General features: G+C 42.0%; 1 protein-coding gene and 1 non-coding gene across 2 annotated transcripts in view; one reads left to right on the forward strand and one right to left on the reverse strand.

Moving 5' to 3' along the window:
- Positions 1–24,867, reverse strand: part of LTA4H (leukotriene A4 hydrolase) — a 28,799-nt gene extending 3,932 nt beyond the window's left edge. Inside the window, exons 1-15 of the mRNA XM_054028483.1 lie at positions 24,686–24,867; positions 20,324–20,454; positions 15,781–15,901; positions 14,150–14,218; positions 12,054–12,158; positions 8,804–8,856; positions 7,830–7,902; positions 7,364–7,504; positions 7,115–7,138; positions 4,894–4,964; positions 4,670–4,781; positions 2,550–2,694; positions 2,357–2,460; positions 1,414–1,484; positions 240–294 (exon numbers count right to left, since the gene is read on the reverse strand). Of these exons, the coding sequence (XP_053884458.1) occupies positions 240–294; positions 1,414–1,484; positions 2,357–2,460; positions 2,550–2,694; positions 4,670–4,781; positions 4,894–4,964; positions 7,115–7,138; positions 7,364–7,504; positions 7,830–7,902; positions 8,804–8,856; positions 12,054–12,158; positions 14,150–14,218; positions 15,781–15,901; positions 20,324–20,454; positions 24,686–24,838 (1,428 nt within the window). The 5' untranslated portion in view covers positions 24,839–24,867. The remainder of the gene's footprint in view (positions 1–239; positions 295–1,413; positions 1,485–2,356; positions 2,461–2,549; positions 2,695–4,669; positions 4,782–4,893; positions 4,965–7,114; positions 7,139–7,363; positions 7,505–7,829; positions 7,903–8,803; positions 8,857–12,053; positions 12,159–14,149; positions 14,219–15,780; positions 15,902–20,323; positions 20,455–24,685) is intronic.
- A 232-nt stretch (positions 24,868–25,099) lies between these two features.
- Positions 25,100–25,171, forward strand: TRNAD-GUC (transfer RNA aspartic acid (anticodon GUC)). The gene has a single exon. It is a non-coding gene; the product is annotated as a tRNA-Asp (tRNA).
- The last annotated feature ends 1,864 nt before the right edge of the window (positions 25,172–27,035 follow it).

The following is a 27,035-nucleotide window of genomic DNA, read 5'->3' on the forward strand; positions in this document are numbered from 1 at the left end:
GTTTACATGTACAATGCATTTTCTCATTTCAAGAAGTTGCAGCACCTCTACAGACTCTTTTTGAAAGTTTAGCCTATTAAATAATGCAAAAATTCATGGCAGCATTTCCCTCACCAGACACTACTTTCTCTGGCCAGTGAGGATGATGTGAGCCCTTCCCTTATTATATAGAACTAACAACTAGTTTGTCATAGTTAAAAAAATCATTAAGATGCCTGCAAAATTCTTTAACAACTCACTTTGGTCCATCTTTGGCTCAAGGCAACACAAGCATTTGATAGTGTCATGTCGTATCTAATAAAGATGAAAAACAAAGGATTACATTTTTGAAATGTGAATAACTCCGAGTGCATTTGACGGGCATTGTAGCACAGGCAGTGTAAAAGTGGCAAGTTAACCTATAATTGGGCTTGGTAGGATTAGCTTTTTATCAGTAAGTATCGGTAAACAGATTTCACCATACACAAACAAACCAATGGAAATAATGTCCATCAATAACAACTGAAACTTACAGATAGGCAACGTAAGCAAAATGGTGTTTGAGAACTTATTAGAGTTAAAACTGGGTGATTCAGATTTTTGAATGAGGCTTGTTACAAATGGACTAGCAAATGAATAGTATGGTATGATTTGTTGATTTAAGAATATTTTATTTTGACATGTGATGTTGACAATTTGCATTTAACAGTTTATAAGGCTTTAACTTTTTGAATCTTAAAGTGTCACTAAATAATTGTCTGATTCCTTCCATAATTTTCCACAACTGTGAAAATTTAAAAATCAATAAAAATCTAAAAACAAAAATCAATATTATCTGTTGAAGTTATAAAAAATAAAATTAAAATTCTGTGAAGTCTATTTATAACGTAGGCCTGCACCTCATATTGTAATACAATATGTGGAAAATCTACTACAATGAGTCAACACAGATATGCACACTCTTCATGGTATTTGTGACTTCTGTTGTGAATATTGCTATTGCTCATTGATAGCCCCATACACTACTAACCGCAGATGGAGCAATATCTTGTAGTCAACCTCAGAATGTAAACATATTCAGAAGTCGTACACTCTCCAGCTGGTTGGACAGCACGAAGGAGGAGGAAGGGATGTTTCTTGCAGAGATTTCCACTGGGGAAATTTCACTTATTACACTTTAAAATTTTTCCATTTTCTGTGGCAATTTTCCAAACAAAAAACAAACAAAAAAGACATGCCTTCCCCCAACATTTCTCTCTTTGGAAAATTATCAGAATTCATATTCCTCCCCCACCGACTTCCAAAAATTTTCAGAAAATAAGGTTTTGTAGTTTTCTGACCAGCTCTAGTACCAGTTTTTCAAATAGTTAAAAGTTTTGTGTTCTTCCCAAACATCAATTAGGTGAGAAAGACAAGAGAAGAAAGCACAATTACGTTGGTTTTACTGGTGGCATGCCAGGGGTGTGCATCCATGCATTCCAGTCAACTTTGTTGAGAACATCCACCTACAAACAACACAGATCTTTGTTCAGTTTACCATCTACATGTTTTTTCTCTGAAGCAGTGGTCCCCAACCTTTTTGTGGCCAGTAGCACATTCATGTTTTCAGAAGAGTGTGGCGGGCGCCAACAATTTTTCAAGGCTTATTTTGCATTTGTACATTAAATAATACAAAAACCATCATATTTAATATTACATAATATATGAATCCAGAGAGACGAGAGAAGCCAGAGAGAAGCCGCGAGGACAGAGAACACCGGCACCCGCAGCCCTGGAGTTCTCTGTCCTTGTCAGGCGCAGGGCCGCAGCTTCTCTCCCCTGCTGGGCACTACGTGGGCCCCGCACCTGCCGGGGACAGAGAACACCGCATCCAAAGCCTGAGTTCTCTGTCCCAGTCAGGCGAGGGGCCCCGGCTTCTCTCTCTCTCCTGCTGGGCACTAGGTGGGTGCACATAAATGCCTCAGCGGGCGCCCTGGCGCCCGCAGGCACCGCGCTGGGGACCACTGCTCTAAAGAGTTTGCAATTTGAAAGTTAGTTTAAATATTTTGTTTTGGTTTGTAAGAACAGCTTGATCTAAAGTGCTGATTCCTATGTAGTTTACTTTTGAATAACTGTATTTTGAACAAATGCACTGTAACCCAAACCCATGTTTGTAAGATTTTATGCTACATCTTTACATATTTTCTATATAGGAATGAGGGAGAAGATGTATGGAAGCCAAACATCTTTAAGAGAGGGAGTAATATTTTATTTATCAACCTATTTTACTCTGACCATATGGAGTATCTTCAGCTTCCTGAGCTATGCTACAAGTAGAATACATTCTGCCAGTTTCACACAATTGTAGGACCTCAATTAGCCTGAAGCACCATCCAACCTTATCCTTGAAGTAGGAATACAAGAACTTCTTCCAATCTTCAGTCACAGCACTCTTATAGGCAAACTGCTGAATATAAGCCTTCAAGAAGCCAATGAAGACATCTAAGTTAAAAAAAGTGTATCAATTAAGGAAAGCCAATGTTTGAAAGCAAAATAAAAATCCTATTTAAAATAGAACTATTAATGCTCACCTGGTCCTCCAAGAAGCTGTTCAAGGTAGAAAAGCAAAGCAAAGCCTTTCTCATATGGAACAGGAGAATATGCAACATCAGGGTCTACTTCATTCAGCTTAGGGATCAGGTGAGTGAAAGGACTTGTGTCTCCAAGCGTATTTATCTGTAACAATATTATACACACTCACCCAGAAAGGCTCCACAATTTGCACTGATTTGCAGCCATCTTATACAGTTATCGTCCATCCAAGACCAAGATTACCATGCTTTGGTGCACATGGCTCTAGCTCAGGGGTGGGCAAACTTTTTGGGCTGAGGGCCACATCTGGGTGAGAAATTTGTATGCAGGGCTGGGACAGGGGGTTGGGTGCGGGCGGGAGTGCGGTGTGTGCGGTGTGAAGGAAGGGGCTCAGGGCAAGGGACTGGGGCAGAGGAGGGGTGCAGGGTGTATGAGGGGGCTCAGGGAAGAGGTTTGGGGTGCAGGAGGGGTACAGAGTGCATGAGGGGGCTCTGGGCAGGGGGTTGGGGTGCAGGAGATACAAGAGAGCTCAGGGCAGGGAGTTGGGGTGCAGGAGGGGTGCACGATGCAGGCAGGGGGCTTAGGGAAGGGAGTTGGGGGGCAGGGGGCAGGCTCCCTGCATGCCTGCCCTGTCCCCGACCCTGCGCCGCTCCAGGAAGCGCTGCGGCCCCTTGGGGAGGGGGGGGGGGTTGGAGGGCTCCGCATGCGCTGCCCTTGCCACGCCTCCAGGTACCTCCCCCGAAGCTCCCATTGGCTGTGGTTGCCTGTTCCTGGCCAATGGGAGCTGCGGGGGGCAGTGTCTGAAGGCAAGGGCCTGGGGGCCGCAGGGACGTTGGGCCGGCCACTCCTGAAAGCGGCGCAGGGCCCGTGGCGCTACGGGGGGCAATCCCGCGGGCCAGATCCAAAGCCCCGAGGGGCCAGATCCAGCCCGTGGGACATAGTTTGCCTACCCCTGCTCTAGCTCATCCCCCTTGCTGAAGTTCCCAAATTAGAACAGACTATCAGCCATCTGTTTCATCTTAGGGCTGGTCTATTCTACGAAGGCTTTGCTGGTATAGCTATACTGGCAAAGTCCCCTACTGAAAACTCAGCTTATACCAGTTAAAAAAAGAGTCCTTTTGCCAGTACAGCTAAACCACCCCCCCAAACATCATATGCTAAACTATCTGCATCCACATGAAAGATTTTGCCTGCACAGCTGTGTTAGTTGGGGGTGAGATAGTAACATAGCTATGCTGGCCTTCTGATCATGCTCCCATGTTTTGTTTGTTCCCATGGCAACAGCCTCTTTCCCCATACTGAAATCATAGATAGTTTATTTAGTCCTTCAAAAAACCAGAAGTTGCTACTGACAGGATGAACAACAACACTATTAATCCTAAAGGGGTGAGACATTTCTTTTGGGAGGCTCTGGAGGAAGGGGGAAAAGAGACAATTTTTAAGAAGTTAAGCCAGAGACAAAGTCTTTGAAAAAAGCAATTACCACGACCATTTAAATTCTCCTTCTAGAGACAGAAACCGAGTATCAGGATTCCTGACCTTCAACACTCAGTTTGGTACAGTGTGGAACACCTGGGCTTTGTTGTGTATTTCAGTTCTCTCTCAGACATTTCAATTGCTTGTATCACACACTGGAACATCTGAAGTTTGAGAAGGGTGGCCTTGGCTATGGCTATCACAAAAAGGCAACTTTTAGCTGCTCACTGGTACGCTAATTGCTTTAAAGGGTTTTAAAAGTATACACTGTTGCAGTATGTCCTGTACATTAAGGGTTCACTGTTATTCACTAGCTGTTGCAATATTCAGTAGTAGTTCGGGATGAAATTCAGCCTTTCAGAAGATCCTGCGATCTTTAAAAGATCCCTGAGACTTAAGGTCTTTTTGAAAATGTTCCCATCATCTGTAATCTAGCAGTGTCATGTTTATATTGAACAATATAACTTGTTGGTTCATAAACAAACCTGAGAGAACACTGGTACTCAACTATGAACGCAAAGATTTTCAGGAGCATTATTATTATCGTTTTCTGTTGCGTATTTCAGGGAAACGTTACAACAACTTAATTTTTAAGATTTATGTTTAAACATAAACACACAAACTTCTACCAAAACTAGTTTACCGTATTTTGCAATTCTCTCCAACCTCCCAAAGCTTGGAAGTGCCTGAACTGTTCACCAAACAGCCGTCCACCAATTCTACGTTCCAAGTAAACCGTGTGTCCCTCATTTAGCCTAGAGAATTATCAAGAACATTAATTTATGTGAGATGGCGAAACATTTCCTCAGAACTTGTATATGGTAGATAAGAGCCAATTTTTTGTAATGCACTCAGTATTATACCTACCAAAAATGCTCCCATGTTTTGTTTGTCACCAAGTTTCCTGTCCAGCTATGAGAGATTTCATGAGCAATAACCTAAAACAAGCAAAAAAAATAACCCATCCCATGTCAGAAGTAGATTTCATTAGATTACCCGAGAGAATATACTGTCAAATCCCAAGAGGTGGAGAGGGGGCGGAAAGGAAGAGGGGCAGCAGCAGGAATCACAATGGGTTAACTATTATATATTCAAAGCGAATTGCCATATATTGTAAGTCTCATCTCTGGATATCAGATTCACTCTGGTGCTACAATATCCCACACCACACACCCTGTGAAAAAGTAATTTTCAAATTGTGGTCTATGGACAACAGAGCCTTCACTGGTTAGCCGCGCTGATCTGGTTGGTCACATAGTGCCAGTTCTTCTGGTTTCCAACGGCTAAATCACATTAAAAGAAAGATTATTTAAGGTGTTTAGTACTTTCCTGATATTACTTTTCTAGGTAAGCAAATGCTGTAGTTCAGGGATGTTATTTCATTACAAATGGGAGGAGATATGATTCATGAGATCATGAATAGAATGGGGAAGCATACGAGATACTAAAAATGTGATCCACATTGAACATTTCAGAACTGCTGTTGGAAGGCATTACAATATTATGTTCATTTAAGGGACTATATTCTTCTACTGGAAAGATTTAATAATTAGATGAAATGCTAATCAGACTCCTCTCTCCAGACAAACATTAAAATATAACTAGGACAAGCACTGAAGTACAATTTCCAATTAAAAAATTATGCACAACTTATTGCAAACAGTTTTAGTGGCTAGATACCAGAGAAACAGGTGACCAATAAATACCATTAGCATATGGCCCTGAAGAATCCCACCTTTTTCTCCAGAATCAATTTAGTTACACTTTTTAACATGGCTTTACCAGCGGCTTGGCTATTCCTAACTCAAATATGTGGGATTTATTTAGAACTAAAAACTGCTCCCCTTTAACATTCTTGTGATTAATTATCTGTAGCCCTCAGTTCTTAAATTGGGTCAGAGACAGAAGCTTTCAACTTTGCTGCCTCATATCTGATTAAATTGAATCAATAGAAGCATACATGTTAGTATGGCCCAGAAGGAAGCCCAACTGAGAACAGTGGCTGTGAGTTCAGTAGAATAGTAATGTAGATTTCTGATAAGATGTAGTGTTGTTATGGCTGTGAACTTTCAAAGGCTTTAAATGGCTGAGCTGTAGATTTTATGCAGGGGTTCTCAGGACATATTTTTTGGTGGCTTCAGAGTGCAGCCACCAACTCTTGCTGGTGGCCGCTCTCACACTTTTTCTGAACATACTTAATTAGTTTTAGGAAAAACAAATAAATATGCACATCCAAATCATTGTAATTTATTTATTCTTAGCTATTAAGTCTGTTGTGAAACGTGATATTAAACATACAAGTATCACATTTCACAGCAGACTTACTCAGCTCTGCCAAGCCTGGGGACAAATTAAGCCCTGGATGGGAGGCTGGGGGAGACAGTGCAAGGGCGGTCGGGGGTGAGGGGCTAGAGCCTGAAGCTCCATGGCCAGAGCACAAAGCCCCATTGCCAGAACCTGCCGCCCCCACCACTCCAGGTCTGAAGGCCAAAGCTTGAGCCCCACCACCCCTGGAAAAGTGGGAAACTCACCAGCTGCCTGCTCCTCCAGCATTGTGCCCCAGGTGTCTCCAGAAGGGAGCAGGGCCCAATCTCTGCTGGCGGCCCCAGCAACCAACAAGGCAGTGCACCCAGGAGCAACAGGAAAGGGATGGGGCCGCTATTTTGGACACACACACACACACACACACACACACACACACCTACCTACCTCCAGGAGGCTATCGGCACAAGAAAAGCCCCTGGTGGCCGCATTTGAGAAACACTGTTTTAGAGGGTCATTTCATTTGTCAATATAGTTAAATGGGAAGCAGGAGATTCCTCCTATAAAGACGATATTGTTCTGCAAACATGATAGGGACAAGAAGATTTCCCTGCACCTGAAATTTTTGCAATACAGCTTGGTATTAAACTGACCTGCTATGTATTTTTCCATTTTGTAACTAGTTAACAGAAAATATATAGGATGTCTAAATGAAGACTTAAGATTTAGAAATATATCTCATATCTTCTCTGCCAGGAACGATTTAAGATTTAACTTAAAGTTACAGAGTATTTGGTTTGAAGACCTGAATAAAGTTTATACTTACATTTGACAGTGATCTGTCACCTGCCTAGAATAGACAAACAAACCAAATTACCTTGTTGGTTCAAGTTAAACTCAAAATTCATGCACTACACACATCTATTTCATGTAAGTTCTATGGCTCTGGTAGTCTAAGGATCATTTTATCGTTCTTTAAGGAATATAAATCCAGAGTTCTATGCACACCTGGATGGATTTTGGAATGGGTTCTGATGAAAAGCTGAAGAATAAAGCGCATAAATTTCACACTTACCAATAAAGTAGGCGTCACAAAAGTAAGGCAGGGGTTCTCCATACCACCATAAGGAAAAGAGGGAGGCAAGACTAGCAAGTCATACTGCCCCCACACATAAGGCCCTGCCAGATCTTCTGCTGTTTTCAACATGGCTTCAGTCTGAAACAAAAGTTCACATTGATTTTTAATGAGATTTGTAATTAGAATTAGTAAATACAGGCTATAAGTATGATCCTAATGCTCCACACACAAATTTCTCGACAGCTTGAAAAGTTCCACATGCAGACCAATGGCAAGATTGTGCCTTGTCACTTGTGTAGCAAGATCAGCAGTTATTGGATGTTCCTTTAGAAAAACAGAACACTTTCTTTGGTGGAAGTGAGGAGAGGGGAAAAAATTAAAATAAGAACAATTGTAGTATTGGCTGTTTATTCTTAATACTATGTAAAGTGAGTGAATAGCGAGCAAACTCTTTGTAACTAACCTCCGCAAATTCATATGCAGATATATCCACCAGCTCCTTCTCAGCCCACACCAGCGTCCTGGGGCCAATCTGTCTGTAGAAGTACAGATTTCAGTTAGACACTGAACTTGAATTGATGTTATATGGGAAGCCAGTGCATAGTGGAGGATGAGTTTAATATACTCACAGTAGCCCATATTACTGAGGAGAGGTTCTGGAGAAACCCCCACCAACCTCATTTCACTGCTACTGTATATGTTTGAATGGGGATTGGAGAGAGGAGAGAAGGAATGACTAATTTAATTTAATTTTAGACACACCTCGTTGCTTATAGACTTAATGTTCTAGTCCTCCACAGAAGGACAGGTAGGAAAGAGATGCAAGTGCACTTAAAAAAAAAAAAAATCAAATAAAATCAAATCACAGGAAATTATGTTTTTTGCATTGACTATCTAGATGGGGGATAAACTGAAGTTCATGCTTTATAAAATACTGTACGGTGTTAATACAGCACCACCACCAACAACATTCTGGGCCAGATTAAAACATACCGTGTGCAAATGAGTGATCGGGTTGAAGCTAGTACATTATGACTTACGGAGGGGACAAAGGCTCATCTAGTGAGTGAATAGTTTCTAGATTATTCTTAGGACTAGAAGGCTGGGAAGAGAGGAACAAAGACTCAGTGGCTGGATTCTATTCCATTTCTTTCCCTTACAGTGAGAGAGTGGGTTCAGGAGCATTCTCTCTTGAGTTGTGGCTAGATACTCCTAGAGGTGAGAATAATAAATGAAGACTTAAAGAATAGCTAACACACTCAGCAGTGTTCTGGGTTGGGGGAGTACATACTTGAATGTTATATGAAGGAGCATCCTAACACCCTTCCACTGACCAAGAGGTTTTTTCAAATTAGGATCAGGAGTCCAAGGAATGTCAAGACTCTCAAACTTTCTGTAACTGATAAAGTTTAGCCAATGTCTACCATACACACTTACTTGCTTTCCAAAGCCCCAACCACGAACGCAATCAAGTAGCAGGGTATTGGAACCTAATGGAAGATATTAAAATCATCTATTTAAAATCCTAGTTGTAATATCAGAACTATCACCCACCGAGTTAATCAAAGGGAAAAGTTATATAAGCATAGTTGTACTGTATATTCTTTTTCTTCACAACCTTCTGCCTTGCATTAGCCTCCGACTCTGTTTTTCTTCTGCCTGACGTGGGGTAACAGATTTATCAGCCAGTGGTAGTAAGAAGCAGTCCTCATTAAGTGATAGCTATCAGTTCAAGCCTCAGAGCTATCTATCACTTTCACACATATCTTCAGTGACTCACTCTCAAAGGCTCCAGGACTGTAGACCCCACTTCTGGTTTATACTGCAAAATATTTCTATTCATAGTATACAAAAGCCACCCTGGGCACCTTTGATGTATGTTACAAAAATGTCACATCTTTCCCCCTGGCCTTCTGTGGGCCATCAAGGGATCCTGTTGGAACAAGAGACAATTGTGCCCCAAACTCAAAAGAGAATGATTGGTTCATGACAGACCGACTTGTAGACTACTTAATCTTCAATCACAGACCAAAGAAGTAGATCAAGGGTGTGTTGTCAATTGCACGTGTGTGTATTCTTTCTGTGTGCTGTGCCAGCTCTGTGCAAATAGCTGGTCCAGCAGACCTTGATCGAACTGCCCAAAAAGACCACAGACTCGGTTCCACAGCAAAGGCACTCAGCCAAGTTTATTGGCAACAAACCACGGTCCTAGATCCCCAGATCAAAGTCTACAGTTACACTAGCACAGGTATGCCTGTTGCAGTGGACTCAGCGCAATGAATGGTGGGACTTTCCAGTCCCTCTCTGGCTGGCCAAAGACACCCTCTCTTTTATAAACTGATACAAACAAGTTATGTATTGCCCCTCTGATGTGGTTAGTTACCACCCTTTATCTTGTACATGTTGGTTTGATCAAAACATTTCTATCCATCACCCTGTCATCCTGACCTTATCTTTAGGAGGGGTCAGTGTGTCCTATATTATCTTCAGGGAGTGTGCTTGTATCAGTTGGTATTGGGGTGTTGAAAGCAATAGTATTGCAATTAAGCATCTCAATCCCAGTTTACACCAAACACCGTTTCTTCCTGCCTTGACTCCCCTCCTTTGGTCACTACCACAGGCAACTGAGGAATCCAAACCCTCACGACCAATCTCTTGCACATTACTCCCAGGGAAAATTCTGCACCACCGTGCATACATGTCATCTGCAGATTTTTTTTTCCTCCTCAGAAAATAAATTCTGCCAGAGAAGCACTGCAATTACACCCTTCACCCCCCAGGGGCTGCTGTGGTGCTAGGAGAGTGGGCAGCTGGCTCAGGGCGGGAGCAGCCAGGTGCAGAGAGGGAGAGGCTGCTTTCTCACAGCACCCTGTCCGGGAGTGAGACAGACACAGGATCTGGGGGGAACAGACTGGGGTAGGGGCACAGGAGCTAGTGGGGTGACAGCATTGAGCCAGTGCCACATGGGGGTGCAGGGACACGTAGGGATGGTGTGAGGGGTGGCTGAGGGAAGGTGCAGGGATGCCTGGGGGACGGAGGGTGAAGGGACACACGGGGACAGGGACAGATGTGACTGACTGAATGGGAGAGGGTAGGGGTCAGCATTTCCTGAATCTATTTTGTTGTCTGTATTGTTACAGATAAATTTGCTGACAAGTATTTTGAAATAAATAACCAAAATTGAAACTGGAATGATTGTATTGTGCCAATTTGACAAAATATACAGAATTTTGCAGAATTTTAAAATATTATGTGCAGAATTTTTAATTTTTTTGGCACAGAATTCCCCCAGGAGTATATAAAAGCTCAGGCTTTCATAGTTCAGGGTATGGCAGTGTTGTCACTTTGAAAACTACACTGCAGTAGCTGAGAAGATGGGACTGTTGCTGAAACAGAATACCAAAAAAAAAAACCAACAAGGACTGCAAAACACACTGGCACAAATTCCCAACCATACCATGGGGCTCTTCTCCTCATAGGAAGGGTCAACAGTCTCCTTCCAGTTTCCAAAATGAAACAATCCTTCCAGCCTCCCCTCTCTTCCTGTAGGTCTTCCCCAGGATGCTCCTCCTTCCCAAACTAACCACTCCAAAAGGATGCAAACACTTTCCCTCAGTTTTTCAAGCCTAAACCCCCTGCCTCTTCCACATTCGTACCTAAGAGCACTGTCTCTGAAACTGAATACACGCTATTCAATATTGAAAAATACAAAATCTATAAATTCGTGCAAAGTCTGATTGCACATTTGCATTAATTCATGTTAGTGACATGCTAGGATACTTCACTGCTGTAACAATTCATTTTTAAGTGCCACTGTTTCATGGCAACATAGCATTTTAAAGTTATATACCAGATACACCAGGGAGCCTCAGAGATGTGTTTTGTTCCGTGTATGGTATCTTGTACATTGAGCAACACTAGAGAGATCAGTCTACCCGCTGGCTTTATAAAACAACACATAGGCAGGAAGGGGATTTAAGAATATAAAAGACAAACACAGAAACAAATTTAATTTCTGTATTTGGGATCAAAATGAACTGCTGTAATTCTTGTTCCTCTTCTTGTGGAAAAACTCCCATGGTGTTGTGATTATGTCCTTCATTTATTATCAAACTAGTTATAATTGTCATTAAATAAAAACAATTTGTGATCACATGGTTACCTATTGAAAGGATCATATCACCACATGATTTTGGGGGATGTATTTTACATGTTCACTGCAAAAGACTCAAGAACAGATGCTCAAATCCATTTATTTGTGTTCTAACAGGTCTTCAAACTACAAGTTGGTAAGTCACCAATGGTTTAAAGTTTCAGATCTCAGTGGATAATAGAACATGAATTTTTTTTTAGAAAGGCTGTTCCTCATTGCACCTATTACCCTCCTGGCCGAGGACAAGTAAGTGCTATGGAAAATTTTTTGGTAAGTTTGGAAAGCCTACTGCTTAGGGCCAATGACCAAAACACACCAGACTACAATTTGTTTTATGGAATTTGTTGCTTTTTTAAAAAATAAAACAAATCTCATCTTGTTCACGTGTGCAGTAAAGTTTCCATGAGCCTAAATATTACAAATTACAGTACACACAAATCTGTGCTTGCGTAGGTTTCATGCACACAATACTTTAAATTAATACAAATCTGTGCCTGGTTTCCTAGTTTTTGTTTAAAAGACCATGGGTCTTACCTTTTGACTGAAACGATATATCTTCCTATTGCTGTCTTCTGGGTCAGGCATCTCTCCATCACGATTGGCACTCATGAGAGCCACCAGTTCTTTAGGAACAGATACCTAAATAATGAGAGAGGAAATATCCAATTATGAGGGAGTCTAAGTCAGCACAATGGAGGTCGTATCAGTCATCTTTGGAAAGCATTGGCTGCCCTCAAACATTATACCACATGCTGGGAGCTGCTACAGCAAGTAGCCCCCACTACATTTAGGTTATGCTAATATTTTACATTTAACCTCTCTCTCCCTCTCATCTCTGCCACAACTAGAATCTCACGTCAAGTAGAAATAGACTGTTTGCCCTCCCTCTAAAACAGGCAATGTTTTATCAGCCAGAAGGGTTGCTTTAGATGATGCATGTTTCTTTCCCCTTTTTAGATTCCCAACTCATTGTCTCAATGCACTCCCAGCTTTTACTACCTCAAAAAGGAGAAAATGGGCGGAGGGAGGACAACAACACTACCAGCACACCAAGATCATTTGTTCTGATGTTGGCTTTTTTTTTAAAAAAAGAATTAATGAATTATGTAAGGAATAGTTAACTGAAAATTTAACCCCTCCATAAGATGTGTTAAGAGTAGATTCAAATATCTCCTCCATGCCAATTTTTGTGGTATTACAATCAGATTTTCCTGATTTGAATAATCTCCCTCCTGTTCCTGTGTGAAAATAAAAATATACATGAATAAAGGGAAATGACTGAATATACAGGGGAAGATTGCAAAACTGTACACAGTGCTGTCAAATGCACAAACAAGTTGAAATCAACAGACGAAAATATTATTATTTCAACATTTCAGGTACGGTAATCTTAGGCATCACTTGTAAATAGATTTTTCACAATGTGACTAAGTTGACTCTATCGCTTTAAACATTCCCATATTTTGAAACATTTCCATTTTTAATTTAGAATTATTACTCAGCAATCAGTCTGTACCATAGGCCAAACCAACAAACCTTCCTTATTCCACAGGATTTGTAAGGCTATGAAGACTTCATAATTGTGTTTATTTTAAAAAGCCCTTACTACCTCTTCATTTCTTTTTGAGAGTTTGACAAGTCATTGAGGAAGTTTATACTGATTAAATACTTCCCATATTGTTCAGCTGTCTACCTAAATCAAGAGACTCTTATAGAAAACCAAAGGGAAGTTTATCTAGAAAGTAAACTAATATTCAAAATGGAATGCTTTGTGTACAAGTGCCAGACTAAGCAGGTAAAACTACTGCTTAGAAAAAAGATCATCAGGAAGCCGGCATGGCCACCTTTATTCAGTAACCTTTCAGAATCTCCCCCAGTGTCTCTCCCAGAATACAATTCTGCTCCATCTTTATCAGTAGGCCAGCTCTATTAATTTCTCAGTCTCCTATGTCAGTGGTTTTCAAATCGTGGGTCACAACCCAAAACTGGGTCACAGAATGGAAGCATCCTCCTCTTCCCCCCCTCCCAACCCAACTTCAGGTAAAATGACTGCTGATCTGTGGTCTTTGAAAACCTGTTCTCCCACTGCAGCCTCAACAGATCACTCTGCACATTAACCAGGGACCTCACTGATCTGAACAACATGGTCTACTTTTCGTAAGAGGGGGGGTTCAGCACAGTGCTGCTTGTACCTCAGGAGGGACATCCTTTCCCCTTACAAGTTAGAGAAATGCAACCAGGGAGACAGGCAGTTCTGAGTTATAGTAAGGTAAATTCCCATTTGGTGGTTTCATAATGGACCATATTCTGCAGTTTGTATGTGAAATCTCTCAAAGAAATCTCTGCCTGCCAATATACCTACAGATTGAATTCTCACACTATTTCCACATCCCTTACTAGAGGCTGCCCATCAGATGATAAAAGTGTAAAGCTTTTAATTGACTGGCTATTTTAATTGCAGGGTAGAGTGAAAATTTACATTAGCAAGTTACTATGTGGCAGTGAAATCTGAATGCTCCAATAAATTCCTTGCAAGCAGTCTTGTTCACAGAAAAGCCTGCCAGCTAGAAGAGGCTTCCCCATTCTAGCTGTGCTCTTCATTCAGATATGCATGATTTGTGTTCATCTACCTCTGCATAGTAGGTTAGTTTCACAGAAGGTGTGTCCTGGCAAGGAAGGATGGCTCTGCAGTGGATAGCCTGGAAAAAGACAAATTACGGATATTTCTTATATGCAGCTTTTGCAATACATTACACAAACATATGGTGTACAGTGTCAGAAGAGTAGGAGCCAAACAGAAGGGCAATGTAATATCGCTAGCAAAATTGTAACGTTGTGTTTCAGCCTGCTGTCAAAGTCCTGACAGCCCAGTTTCTTCCTCAAGGGCCCGTTCTGCTGCTTTCCCATACAGAAAAGGAAATCTGTCTAGCAAGTGTTTTTAGGTACAGGGCAACTTTCACTGCAACTGCAGAAGCATCAAGTGATATGGGAGTATATACTGGGAAATTAGTATGTTTTGAACTACACGTGTGCTATTAATGCATCTTCAGCATTACAGAAAAACTCTCAGTGAGAAAGAAGGGAAGCACAAATTTCTCAGTCTTATAATTTAAGGCCAGAAGGGACCACCAGATCATCTAATCTGACCTGCAGCACTACCATGCCCCACACAGTGAACCCAACAACCGAAATTAGACCAAAGTATTACAGCACACAGGAGACTAGATGATTTCATGCAACAGGCAGAGTATATAAGTAATCGGGGTGCACCAATGCCCCCACAATGGCAAGGGAAATGATTAAGTGAGATCTATCCAGATAATCCTGATAAGTGACCATACCCACATGCTGCAGAGGAAGGTGAAAAAATTCCAAGGTCATTGCCAATCTGACCCAGGGGAAAACTCCTTCCCAACAACACATATGACAATCAGTTAGACCCTGACCATGTGAATAAGAACCATTCACCCAAGCACCTGAGACAGAGAGAGAGAGAGAATGCTCAGTGCCACCTAAGAGCTAGTTTGAGATGTTTAAAAAAATTAAAACATGGTTCAAAGCCAAAATAATACAAGCGTTGCAAACTGTTTTGGGGTGAACGGTTTTGTGCTATTTTAGTTTTATTATCCAATGGCCAAATTCTGCCACAAGTTCTGCAGGATGGTTCTCAGATGTGTATCTTGATATCATCATCCTGCTGTAAATGTATGTGGTTCTACCATTCTAGCTTTCAGTTAAATCTGTTCCTCTGGACTATAGCTCCTTGTATAAGAGGGTTTGACTCCTCCCCATCCCAATATTTTAAAGCACACTTCTTCCACTGTTTACACTCTTCAGGGGTAGCTTGTTTAATTGTAATAGGAATCCATACTTCCTACTTTTTGATGGTCTATGCTAGTTTTCCTAGAAGACATCATGCTATAGAAAAAAAGTTAACTGCCATGATGTACCGATTGCAAGAATTGAATTATGAAAGCAGTTTGGAGATATTACAGTAAGTTTGCCATTATTAAGTTTTATAGCCTCAGCACTAATAGTGTTTTACCCTTGGCCTTTGGCAATAATTAAAAATTGTGGACTGCTGTACTTTCACTTACTACCCTTTAGATAACAAATGTCATCTAGGAACAAACATGACCGAGCTATACAGTTCCTTAGAGCCTATACTAAATAAACCTACAATTTGTGCTTTCCCCTCTGTTGCCCTTTTTTAAAGTATGAAGGACATAAACAGCATCTAATTTCAGAAAGTCCTTCTAACCTGACATTGGCTGAAGAGAAATGGATGTTTCTTCCCCGAAGTCTGTTCTGGAGTAAGCCACTGGAGAGCTGAAGATTTTGGAGAGGTTTCAAAAGAAGTTTCCACAATCACATCTTGTCCCCTGCACAAATTAAACAGGTAAGCGTTTTCTGACATGCCCTGCATTGAATTGTAAGGCAAAGACTTTCAGGAGATACTATAATACTGACAGTTTCTCAGCATTGTCTTAGCTGAAGTGAAGATATCAACAAGTTGTGTACTGAAGCCACTTTTTGCTTGTGACTAGGGTACAAATATACCAACAACTACCCATTATGTTTCAAATGTTAATACCCTCCCAGGAGAAGCTCTCTTTCATCCTCTAATGAGAAATTTCTCCTCTCCCCAACTGAAAAGGAGCTAGAAATTGGATTTTCCTTCAAGAAGCCTCACAAAGGTTTCCACAACTGTTCAATGGCCTACCATCAAAAGCTACTTCCCACTTCAATATGGAAACACAATAGTGAGCCAGGCAGAAGTTAATAAAGCCTTTTATGTATAGACACACATTCAAGAAGTACCTATCTTAAAAAAGTGGGCTTTGTGTACTTTGGAATGAAAAATATTGTCCGCCCCACTGGGATCAGATTGAATATCCTATTTACTGAATATAAGCAAAAGAACGGTTGAGAAAGCAAGACTGGCACATGAACAATCCTATTTGATTAATGCCATTAAAGAGAATATATGACACTCCCCAATTTTGTTCAGAACTCATGATTCAACAGTTCATAATCAATGAAGGCAAAGAGCAGTGGATAAGGCAAATGCTGATATACTAACAAGAGATCTAAGATACAATGGACAATTTCTACATACCAGTTTAAAAACAAACAAACACTGCTGTTAGTGGTTATATTGAAGTATTTGATCATTTCCTGCTTTTATGAAAGTTCCTAGATTCAAAAATGTGAATCAATTTGGAATCAATCCTAATCATAAGTTAAAATGAATGGTAGTTAAACTCAGAGAAGTTGAAGCAACTAGTCAAACATTTTAGATAGATCAGCCAAGCAGTTTGCAGTATTATTAAAACACATAGACTACTATTATTTAGTAACCTAAAAATTCATTTGAATCATTATATTGTACACATGCTTACGACTAAGTGCTTGCAGCTATAGCTCATTCCTCCATATCACTGTTTTGTTACACCTCATCTCCCACACATGCACAGTGAGTTGCATCTAAAACCAATTTCTCTCTATAGGTGCTGTAAAGTGCACAGCTGGGGTGGGACAGTCACTTGTTTCTCTTATAAAAGTCTAGCCCGAAGTCACAGCTGCCAGCTTTCCAACAAGTAAGAGCCAGAGGAGATTTTCTTCAAAGCGCACCGGTAATGTTTATGTTTAGCCAGAGGAGTCACTGCTGTGCAACTCTCCTTTCTCTCCCATTTTACCCACACAAATAGAAATGAGACCATTACTTCCACAATCTGCCCAGTACCCACTGGCTCAGGGAGTGAGGGGTGATTACTAAGGCTGTCAAAAAAATTAATCATGCAATTAAAAAAATTAATTACACGATTAATCACACTGTTAAACAATAGAATATCATTTATTTAAATATGTTGGATGTTTTCTACATTTTCAAATATATTGATTTAAATTACAACACAATACAAAGTGTACAGTGTTCACTTTATATTTTTGTGATTACATATATTTGCACTGTAAAAAAACAAAAGAATTAACAAAAACAACAAAAGAAATTGTATTTTTTAATTCACCTACTACAAATACTATAAGGACTTTAGAGCCTACAAGTCCTTGTTCAGCCAATCACTCAAACAAGTTTGTTTACATTTGCAGAAAATAATGCTGCCTACTTCATGTTTACAATGTCACTTGAAAGTGAGAACAAGCGTTTGCATGGCACTGTTGTAGCCGGCATCGCAAGATATTTACATGCCAGTTGCGCTAAAGATTCATATGTCCCTTCATGCTTCAACCACTATTCCAGAGGATATGCGTCCACGCTGATGACGGGTTCGACTCGGTAACAATCCAGTGCAGACCGACACATGTTCATTTTCATCATCTGAGTCAGATGCCACCAACAGAAGGTTGATTTTCTTTTTTGGTGATTTGGATTCTGTAGCTTCCGCTTTACAGTGTTGCTCTTTTAAGACTTCTGAAAGTATGCGCCATGCCTCATCCCTCTCAGATTTTGGAAGACACTCCAGATTTTAAAATTTTGGGTCGAGTGCTGTAGTTACCTTTAGAAATTTCACATTAGTATCTTCTTTGCATTTTGTCAAATTTGCAGTGAAAGTGTTCTTAAAACGAACAACATGTGCTGGGTCATCATTCGAGACTGCTATAACATGAAATATATGGCAGAATGAGGGTAAAACAGAGCAGGAGATATACAGTTCTCCCCCAAGGAGTTCAGTCACTAATTTAATTAACACACTATTTTTTTTAACGAGCGCCATCAGCATGGAAGCATGCTCTCTGGAACGATGGCCAAAGCATGAAGAAGCATATGAATCTTTAGTGCATCTGGCACGTAAATATCTTGCAACGCTACCTAAAACAGTGCCATGCAAATGCCTGTTCTCACTTTCAGGTGACATTGTAAATAAGAAGTGGGCAGCATTATCTCTCGTAAATGTAAAAAAAACCTTGTTTCTCTTAGTGACTGGCTGAACAAGAAGTAGGACTGAATGGACTTGTAGGCTCTAAGGTTTTACATTGTTTTGTTTGAGTGCAGTTATGTAGCAAAAAAACCCCTACATTTGTAAGTTACACTTTCATGAAAAAGAAATTGCACTACAGTACTTGCATGAGGTGAACTGAAATATACTATTTCTTTTATCATTTTTACAAAGCAAATATTTGTAATCAAAAATAATATAAAGTGAGCACTGTACACTTCATATTCTGTGTTCTAACTAAAATCAATATATTTGAAAAAGACGAAAAACATTAAAAAATATTTAATAAATTTAAAGTGGTATTCTATTGCGTAACAGTGCAATTAATTTTTTTAATCACGATTAATTTTTTTGAGTTAATCACATGAGTTAACTTCAATTAATCAACAGCCCTAGTGAGGACCATGACCCAAACATGCGTTTCCAGAAATAGTGGCCAGTTTTGATGATGTATGACAGACAACTTCAGTCACAAGTCTAATTCAAACAAAACAAGTCCAATATACAACAAACAGCTTTCAGCTTGGGTATGTCACACAGCAAATATGGTAGGGTATCAATTGTTAAAGACATTGCAACAGTTGTTTGGCAGTGGCTTTTTGACTTAACATTTTAAAGAAGCTTCCTGAAAATTAATTCATTCTCAAGTGAGCTGCCATTTGCACAGCTGTAACTGGTGAGCTGAACTTGCATTCTTTGTACACTCACAGTCCCAACTGACTAAAATGGCAATTTGGGGTTTGCCAGGAATACAGGAAGAGGCCCCTATAAAGAGCAAAGAATACAAAGACTGCAACTCTATACACTACTTTAGGCATTAGTGATGTTGGCAGAAGATCCTGAGCAGTCCCTTTGCTTATCAAGCTTGCAGCAGAAATGCACAGAACTCAGGGCTAGAATTCAGGCCTTGACAAGTGAAAATACTTAGGGCGTGGCTACACTGGCACTTTATACCACAATAAAGCCTCCCAGAGCACTCTACCTTACTCCCAGTCCACACCGGCAAGGCACGTAGAGCGCTCTGACTCCCTGGCTAGAGTGCTCCTGGTACTCCACCTCCACGAGAGGGATAACGGCTGTTGCATATTGGCTGAGACGCCCCAGGGCCAGTGTGAACGAGGAGTTATATTACAGCATTCTGACTGAACTCCAGAAACATCCCATAATCCCCTTAAGTCAAGTGGCCTCTCTTCTCTTTGTTGTGAAATCGGCTGAGGAACGTGGAAGTGCCTTTTCAGAGCTCCCAGACAGCGTGCAACAGGGCAAAGCAAATGTTTACTGAGTGAGAGAGAGAGAGGCAGGGGGGCTAGGTGGATCTGAACTTACAAGATAGTATGCTGACATACACTCAGCACTCCAAAAGCCCACTCTCAATCTCCCCCCACATACAAAACACACACTCCACCCCACCCCCCCTCATTTGAAAAGCACGTTGCAGTTACTTGAACCCTGGGATAACTGCCCATAATCCACCGCTCCCAATGCCGCTGCAAATGCCGCAAATGTGGCCACGCCAGTGCGTTTGCAGCTGTCAGTGTGGACAGAGTGGAGCGCTTTCCCTAGTGCGCTCTCCGAAGGCTGGTTTAACCCAAAGCGCTCTACAGCTGCAAGTGTAGCCAAACTCTGAGGGCAGGGTTAACTATAGAAGAAACTCATCAGCACAATTCTGAGCAAAAGCAAACTTGCACAAGCCAGCAGGAGTATGAATGTGATCACTTATGGGAAGTGCTAGAATGTTTGTGAAATACTTGGCACTTTTTCAGTAAATACTTTAGCATGCCACTTTTGTAGACTATCCCTAGCAGGTCTGTACAAAGAGAGGAGAATGAAGACAGGTACACATACCTTCTCAGTTCAAAAGGAAAAGTGATTTCCAATGGTGTCCCTTTGAAACTATGTCTTTGTCCAAGAGCAAATTTTGCATCCTGTCCATTAACAGACACTTTATGTATTTTAAGGTCCTTTGTATCCAAAACCTGTAAACAAACAAATGTTAGGTGCTGACTGCAAAATACCTAAGTAACACTTTAAACACATATATGAAATGTATCTTTCAAGAACTCAGAGCTGCCCTGGAAAGTGTCTTTGCCTAGTGAATTAGGTCAAACATCTAGTAACTGTGTTAAATCTAGAATAGAAAAGGATTTGTTGAAGTCAGCAGCATTGTTTCTTAGCTCTACATTTAACACTGTTCCTTTTTTTTTTTTTTTTCCAATTCATTAATTTAATTTCACCCCATCTGTGACTGAGAGACTATGTGTATGGCTAGACATTGCAGTGTAGCCATACCCAGCAGATGACCCATCAGTGCAGAGCAGAGCAGAATTAACTCCCATATCTTACATATAACCCTCCTCTTAATACACCCCAGAATATTAGGCTTTTCCTCAACTGCATCACATTGTTGACTCCTATTCAATGTGTGATCCACTATAACCCCCCAGATCCTTTCCAGCAGTACTACCACCTAGCCAGTTATTCCCCATTTTGTAGTTGTGCATTTAATTTTTTCACCTTAAGAGCAGTACTTTGCCCTTATCTTTACTGAATTTCATCTGGCTGATATCAGACCAGTTTTCTAATTGTTCAAGATCATTTTGAATTCTAATCCTGTCATTCAAAGTGCTTGCAACTCTTCCCACCTTGGTGTCATCTGCAAATTTTATAAGCATACTATCCACTCCTTTATCCAAATCAGTAATGAAAATATTGACTAGCATGAGACTCAGGACTGACTCCTATGGAACCCCACTGGATACACCCTCCCACTTTGACAGTAAGCCATTGTTAACTACTCTTTAACTATGGTCTTTCAACCAGTTGTGCACCCACCTGATAGTAGTTTTATCTACGCCACATTTCTCTAGTTTGCTTATGAGAATATCATGTGGGACTGTGTCAAAAGCCTTACTAAAATCAAGATATAGCTCATCTATTGCTTTCCCCATCCACTAGGCCAGTAACTCTATCAAGAAAGAAAATTAGGTTGGTTTGACATGACATGTTTTTGACAAATCTATGCTGGCTATTTCTTATATCCCTATTATCCTCTAGGTACTTACAAATTGATGATTTAATAGCTTGTTCCAGTATCTTTCCAGGTAGCAAAGTTAGGTGACTGACCTATAATTCCCTGGGTCCTCTTTGTTCCCCTTTTTAAAGATAGGTTCTATATTTGTCCTTCTTCAGGCCTCTGGAACTTCACCAGCCCTCTAGGAGTTCTCAAATATCATTGCTAATGGTTCTTAGATGGCTTCAGCTAGTCTGTAAGTAGTGTAAGATTAATTTCATCATGCCCTTTTCACTTGAACACATCTAGCCAGGGCCGGCCCTAGGAGGGTGTGGGGCCTGGGGCATAGGCACTGAGTTTCTATCTGTCTGGGTGTGTGTGCTCCCCCTGGCTCTGCTCAAGCCCTGCCCCCACTCCACCCTTTACCCTAAGGCCCCCACCCCGCCTCTTCCCTGCCCAGTTTTGCCCCTCCCCTAAGCACGCTGCACCCTCACGCCTCCCCCTCCTTCCCAGCACCTCCAGATACAGTGAAGCAGTAAGCACTGAGAGGAAAGGGGAGGCGCTGATCGGCAGGGCCTGCCAGCGGGAAGGAGGTGCTGGGGCCGGGAGGAGGGGAGATTACTGGGGGGCCCCCGATTCTCCATACCCTAGGGACAGCTCTAAATCTAACTTATCCAAATAGTCAATAACCTGTTCTTTATTTTGGCTTGCATTTCTTCCCCTCCCACCTTGTTAATATTAATTGTGTTGAATATCTGGTCACTATTAACCTCTTTAGGGAAGACTGAAAGAAAATAGGCATTAAACACCTGCCATGTATTGAGGTCATCAGCTCATCTTCCATGCTAGGACCTACATTTTCCTTTATCTTGATCTTAATGAACTCAAAGACAATGTCTGAAATAATGGTTGCCATCATATGCTAGTTAAGGGATGCTAACCTACGAGTGTATGGCTTATACTGTGTAAAATGTGCACCAACAATCAGGGTGGATTTGATTTAAATCAAATTGATTTAAATCACTAATCAGGAAGACTCGATCTAATTAGGGTGGATAAAAATCAATGACTTTTTAAAAAAATAAATCGATTTTATTTAAAATCGGATTTTTTTGATAAAATGCTTTTTGAGGAAAAAGCCTATCTAAAGATAGTTTTAATTAAGATACATGATAGCTCAAAGATATCTCATCATGGAATAGGGATTATAAATTCTAATTCTATACTATGAGACAATATATTCATGTAATGTTTAAGAAAAGTTTTATAAATGAGTTCCAAAAGTTCATGGATTAGGGACCCAATTTTATGGGGTTCCAGGCGCTTCTGTATAGATTATTTAGGTTAATCTTTCTATCTACCCAATGGGACTCAGTGCTCAGTCTAGAAGATACCATCAGAGATGCTTAGTTTTGCAGTTTTCAAACTGTGGATTTGTGTCTCCAGAGATAACATGCCAGTTAACAGCAAAAATGTTTTTAAATAAATCAATAAATAATATATAGAGGTGAGAAATAACAGACCTCAACCCTATTGTCCCTCTGCAAATTTGTGTACACAGAGTCAATCCTTTACCTCTCTCTAAAAGTGCAAAGTTTCAAAAAGTTCAATGAATAGAAGATTGTTGGGGGTGGAATAGATCTGGACAAGGAGGAGAAGCGGGAGGGATAGCTCAGTGGTTTGAGCACTGGCCTGCTAAACCCAGGGTTGAGGGGGCCACTTAGGGATATGGGGCAAAATCAGTACTTGGTCCTGCTAGTGAAGGCAGGGGGCTGGACTCAATGACCTTTCAGGGTCCCTTCCAGCTCTATGAGCTAGGTATATCTCCATATATTATATTATTAAGTCTGGAGAAAAATGTGAGAAGGGAGGGACAGGCAGTAGAAACAAAAGTGAAAATGCTTGAGCAGCATATTCCAGAAGTGTTGAGGTCTTTCTGAGTGTAGCCTTCATTGATTTGAGACCATACCATTCACCCACTAGAAGGGAAAACCTATAATGGCAGCAGGCCATAAAAGAGATCCAGTTCTGGAATATTTTAATGAAGTTCCTCTACTACCTGGGGTAAGACAGGCATGCGTGCAAAATGCAAACAGTGCAACGAAGAAATGCAAGGCCTGGTTGCCACAATGCAACAACATCACGAGAAGTGTTCCTTCTCAGGCAGAAGCTGCATTGAAAATGATGAAAGGAACATGTCTGAACATGCAGGATCTTCAGGTTGGTAAACTTTTTTATTTCATACTTCTTTCTTAAGGACTACCTGTCTTCCTTCTAGGCTATCCTTGAATTCTCATGTTTGAACAAAAAATAAAGCCGTTACTCTATGGTACTATTCCCAAACTGGGTCTCTTTTATGGAACTCATTTACAAAACTTTTCTTAAACATTACATGATTATATGGTCTCATACTATAGAATCAATAATCCCCATTCCATGATGAGCTATCTTGGGGCTATAATGTATCTTAATTAAAACGATCTTTAGATAAAATGCTTTTTGAGGAAAAAGCCTATCAAAAAATCTAATTTAAATTAAAAAAAAAAAATTTTTTAAATCATTGATTTTTATCCACCCTGCTAACAATGGTTCTGGCTACACATTCACTCACTGTCACCTCAGTCCCCAGAACCCTGCTCCCCTGGCGGTGATGTCTCAGCCCGAGAGGCGTTATCAGCCCCAAGGGCCCAAAGTACATCGGCACCAGGCGCGGCGCTTACAAGGCAAGAGCGAGCACCCCAGGACCTGGGCGCGCCCCGCCCCGCCCGGCACCTCGGGGCAGCCCAGCGCGGACAGAGACCGGGGCACTGGGGCAAAGCGCCGCCTGCAGAGGGCCCCGCCGTGGGGGTGGGGGAGAGGGATGGATACACAGACCCCCTCGCACCCAGCGCGCCTGACTCCCAACCCTCCGCTCAAAGCCCGGCGGGGCGGGGGCTGACCCCAGCCCCGGGGTGTCAATGATGGGGGGGGGGGGGGGGAGTTGATGACCCGCCCCCACCCTCCGGCTCCCAGGACCGCTGGGGGACCCGACCGTCCCAGCCAACGCTGTGTTGACGCCTCCCGCTGCAGGATGCCCCGGGTCAGTGGCCGTGTGAGGCGCGAGGCCCCGCGCCCTGCCCCGGCAAACCCCATTTCCCGGGCAGCCAGGCCGGGGGCGGCCCCGCAGCAGGACCCCAGCCCCCAGGCCGGGCCGTTACCAGGCAACGCAGCCCGTCCCGCTCGGCCCGCACGGTGAGGGCCGCGGTGCCCCGCAGCGCCCGGCTGCCGAAGTCCACGCGGCAGCGCAGGTAGAGGTGCTGCGTGAGGTGGTCGGAGGAGGAGGCGAAGGAGCTCGGGTCCAGCTCCGCCATGGCTCAGGCTCGAACTCGCTCTAGCGACTGGGCAGCGCCGGCTGATAGAGTGCGGGGCGGGGCCGCGCTCAGGGAGGGGGGGCCGCGTGGCGCCCTCTGGGAAGGGTAGTTCCGCCCTGGTGGACAAGGGGCTGAGGAAGGGCCCCGTGGTGCATTGCAAGGAGCCGCGCCCAACGGCCTTCGGGGAAGGTTGCGACGCTGTCCACCAGGGGAGAGAGGAAAAGCACTTAGGGGTTGGATACGCCAAAGGCGTCATGCGGATCCTCGTTAGTATAGTGGTAAGTATCCCCGCCTGTCACGCGGGAGACCGGGGTTCGATTCCCCGACGGGGAGGCAACAGTTTTTTTTTCCCCCACCCCTTGTTCTGGAAACCCGGAGCCGGTTGCCCATTAGCTGGTAAGTCCCCGATCCCCAGCGCACGGGCCATGTCCTGCAAAGCTGCCACCCCTGCTGGCGAGGCGGGACGTGCTTGCCGCGCTCTGGCTCTGGCAGCGCCCTCGCCCAGGGAACCAGAGGCAGCGTGAAGCGAAACAAGCGGGATCGGATGCAGGGACTTGGCTGAGGCTGAGGATCGCTCCTGCCAAGCGCAGCGGGCGGCGGGATACGGACCATGGAGCGCAGCGCTCAGCCCGCTAACCTGACCTCTAGTTACTGGTTGGGCGCGGCTCGGGTGCTTGGCGCTGTACCTGTTCAGTTTCAAGTCCAAGCCCCTGCTTCACATGCAGCTTCATGTGCCACTTAAGGCTGAAACTCCGCGTTCTTTGCTGTCTGGTCAAAGGGGGATTTTTAGACATTTTTGAGAGTTCACAGTTTTTTCCTCTTCAAACCATTCTTGCCTCCTTCCCCCAGGGGGATACCTCAGAAAGGCTGAACTTAGAAACCTGTAACGTGATAGATCACTAGCAGGAAATGTCTCAATACAGATTTTTTAAAAAAATATACGTATAATATATAACAAAGGTTTGAAAATGCAGGGTTAAGTGTGCACAGAAGAAAAGGTTAAAACTTAGCTGCCTACTTGAAGATTGAGAGAGTGGGGAGGTGTGCACATGTAGTTCATTTTGCAGCTGCAGGAATTTACCTGCTGAACTGGACGAATATAGAGGGAAAGTATTTTCATATCTGAATAACAGACAGATGAATAAGTGTTAGTTAAAATTTCATCCCAAAAGGAATCTTTGAGGTAGGTATGAGTGACTGAGAAAAGGAGCCTTAACGTGGAACTCAACCTTAATTATTTAAGATAGAACTTAAATTATAAAGACTGTTCCGCAAAGTCATAGTAATACAAGCATATTGACTGAATTCCAAAGGAACTTGTGCGACAACTAATCAGGATTCTAACTGCCTTCTAGGCCAGGATGTCCACACTACCTATTTATGGTTAACAGGCCACTTTCTGTTTCTAATATAAAACTGCACCTGAATTAGACCCTTGGGAGGATGCGTCTAAAGAAGGAGGTATAAGTTAGGCTCTGTATAGACTTGGAGTGAGTCTTGATGTGCCATGCTAAATTTGCATTCAGCACCCTCACAACAGACTCTAGGGACAAGTCCGTGACACCTTTGAAATGTAGGTGACCAGTAGAGTTGGTCCAGATTTTTTAAACAAGTAATTTTTCATTGAAAAATACTGATTTAGTTACAAATCAAAACTGTTCATAAAACTGGGTCAGTTAGACAAATTTCCCAAATAAAAAAGTGTTGAGAAAAAAGTCTGAATTTTTGAAATGTTTTGGTATTTTCAAAATAATAGAATTCAGTTCTCTGGATCAAAGTGATTGTTTGTTTAGAAATTTTCAGCTAAATAGACTGAAAAAAGTTGAAATCAAAATTGAAACAAAATGTTTCCATTGACCCAAAACAAAATTTCATTTTGTTTAGTTCATGAATATTTTCAAGATTTATTTTTTTGTCCCATTCAAATGGGAGGTATGTGGGAGAGAGAATCAAACTCTCACATATTAGTGGGATGGGAAGACAGTTTCCCAATCATCTCTTGTGATCAAACACATACATGAGACCAGGAGTTGGGTGGATTTGGGGGGAAGCTCATAAGTGACAAGCCCATTTTTCATTCACTTGTTTTCTGAAACTCCTTTTGAGTTGAAATTTTCCATGATTTGTTTCTATCTGAAGATGAATTATTTGTATGAATTTGAGCAAAAATGGTTCAGTAATTTTGAGCATGAGCATA

This window comes from Malaclemys terrapin, chromosome 1 (genome assembly GCF_027887155.1).
Source record: "Malaclemys terrapin pileata isolate rMalTer1 chromosome 1, rMalTer1.hap1, whole genome shotgun sequence".
Lineage (NCBI taxonomy): Eukaryota > Metazoa > Chordata > Testudines > Emydidae > Malaclemys > Malaclemys terrapin.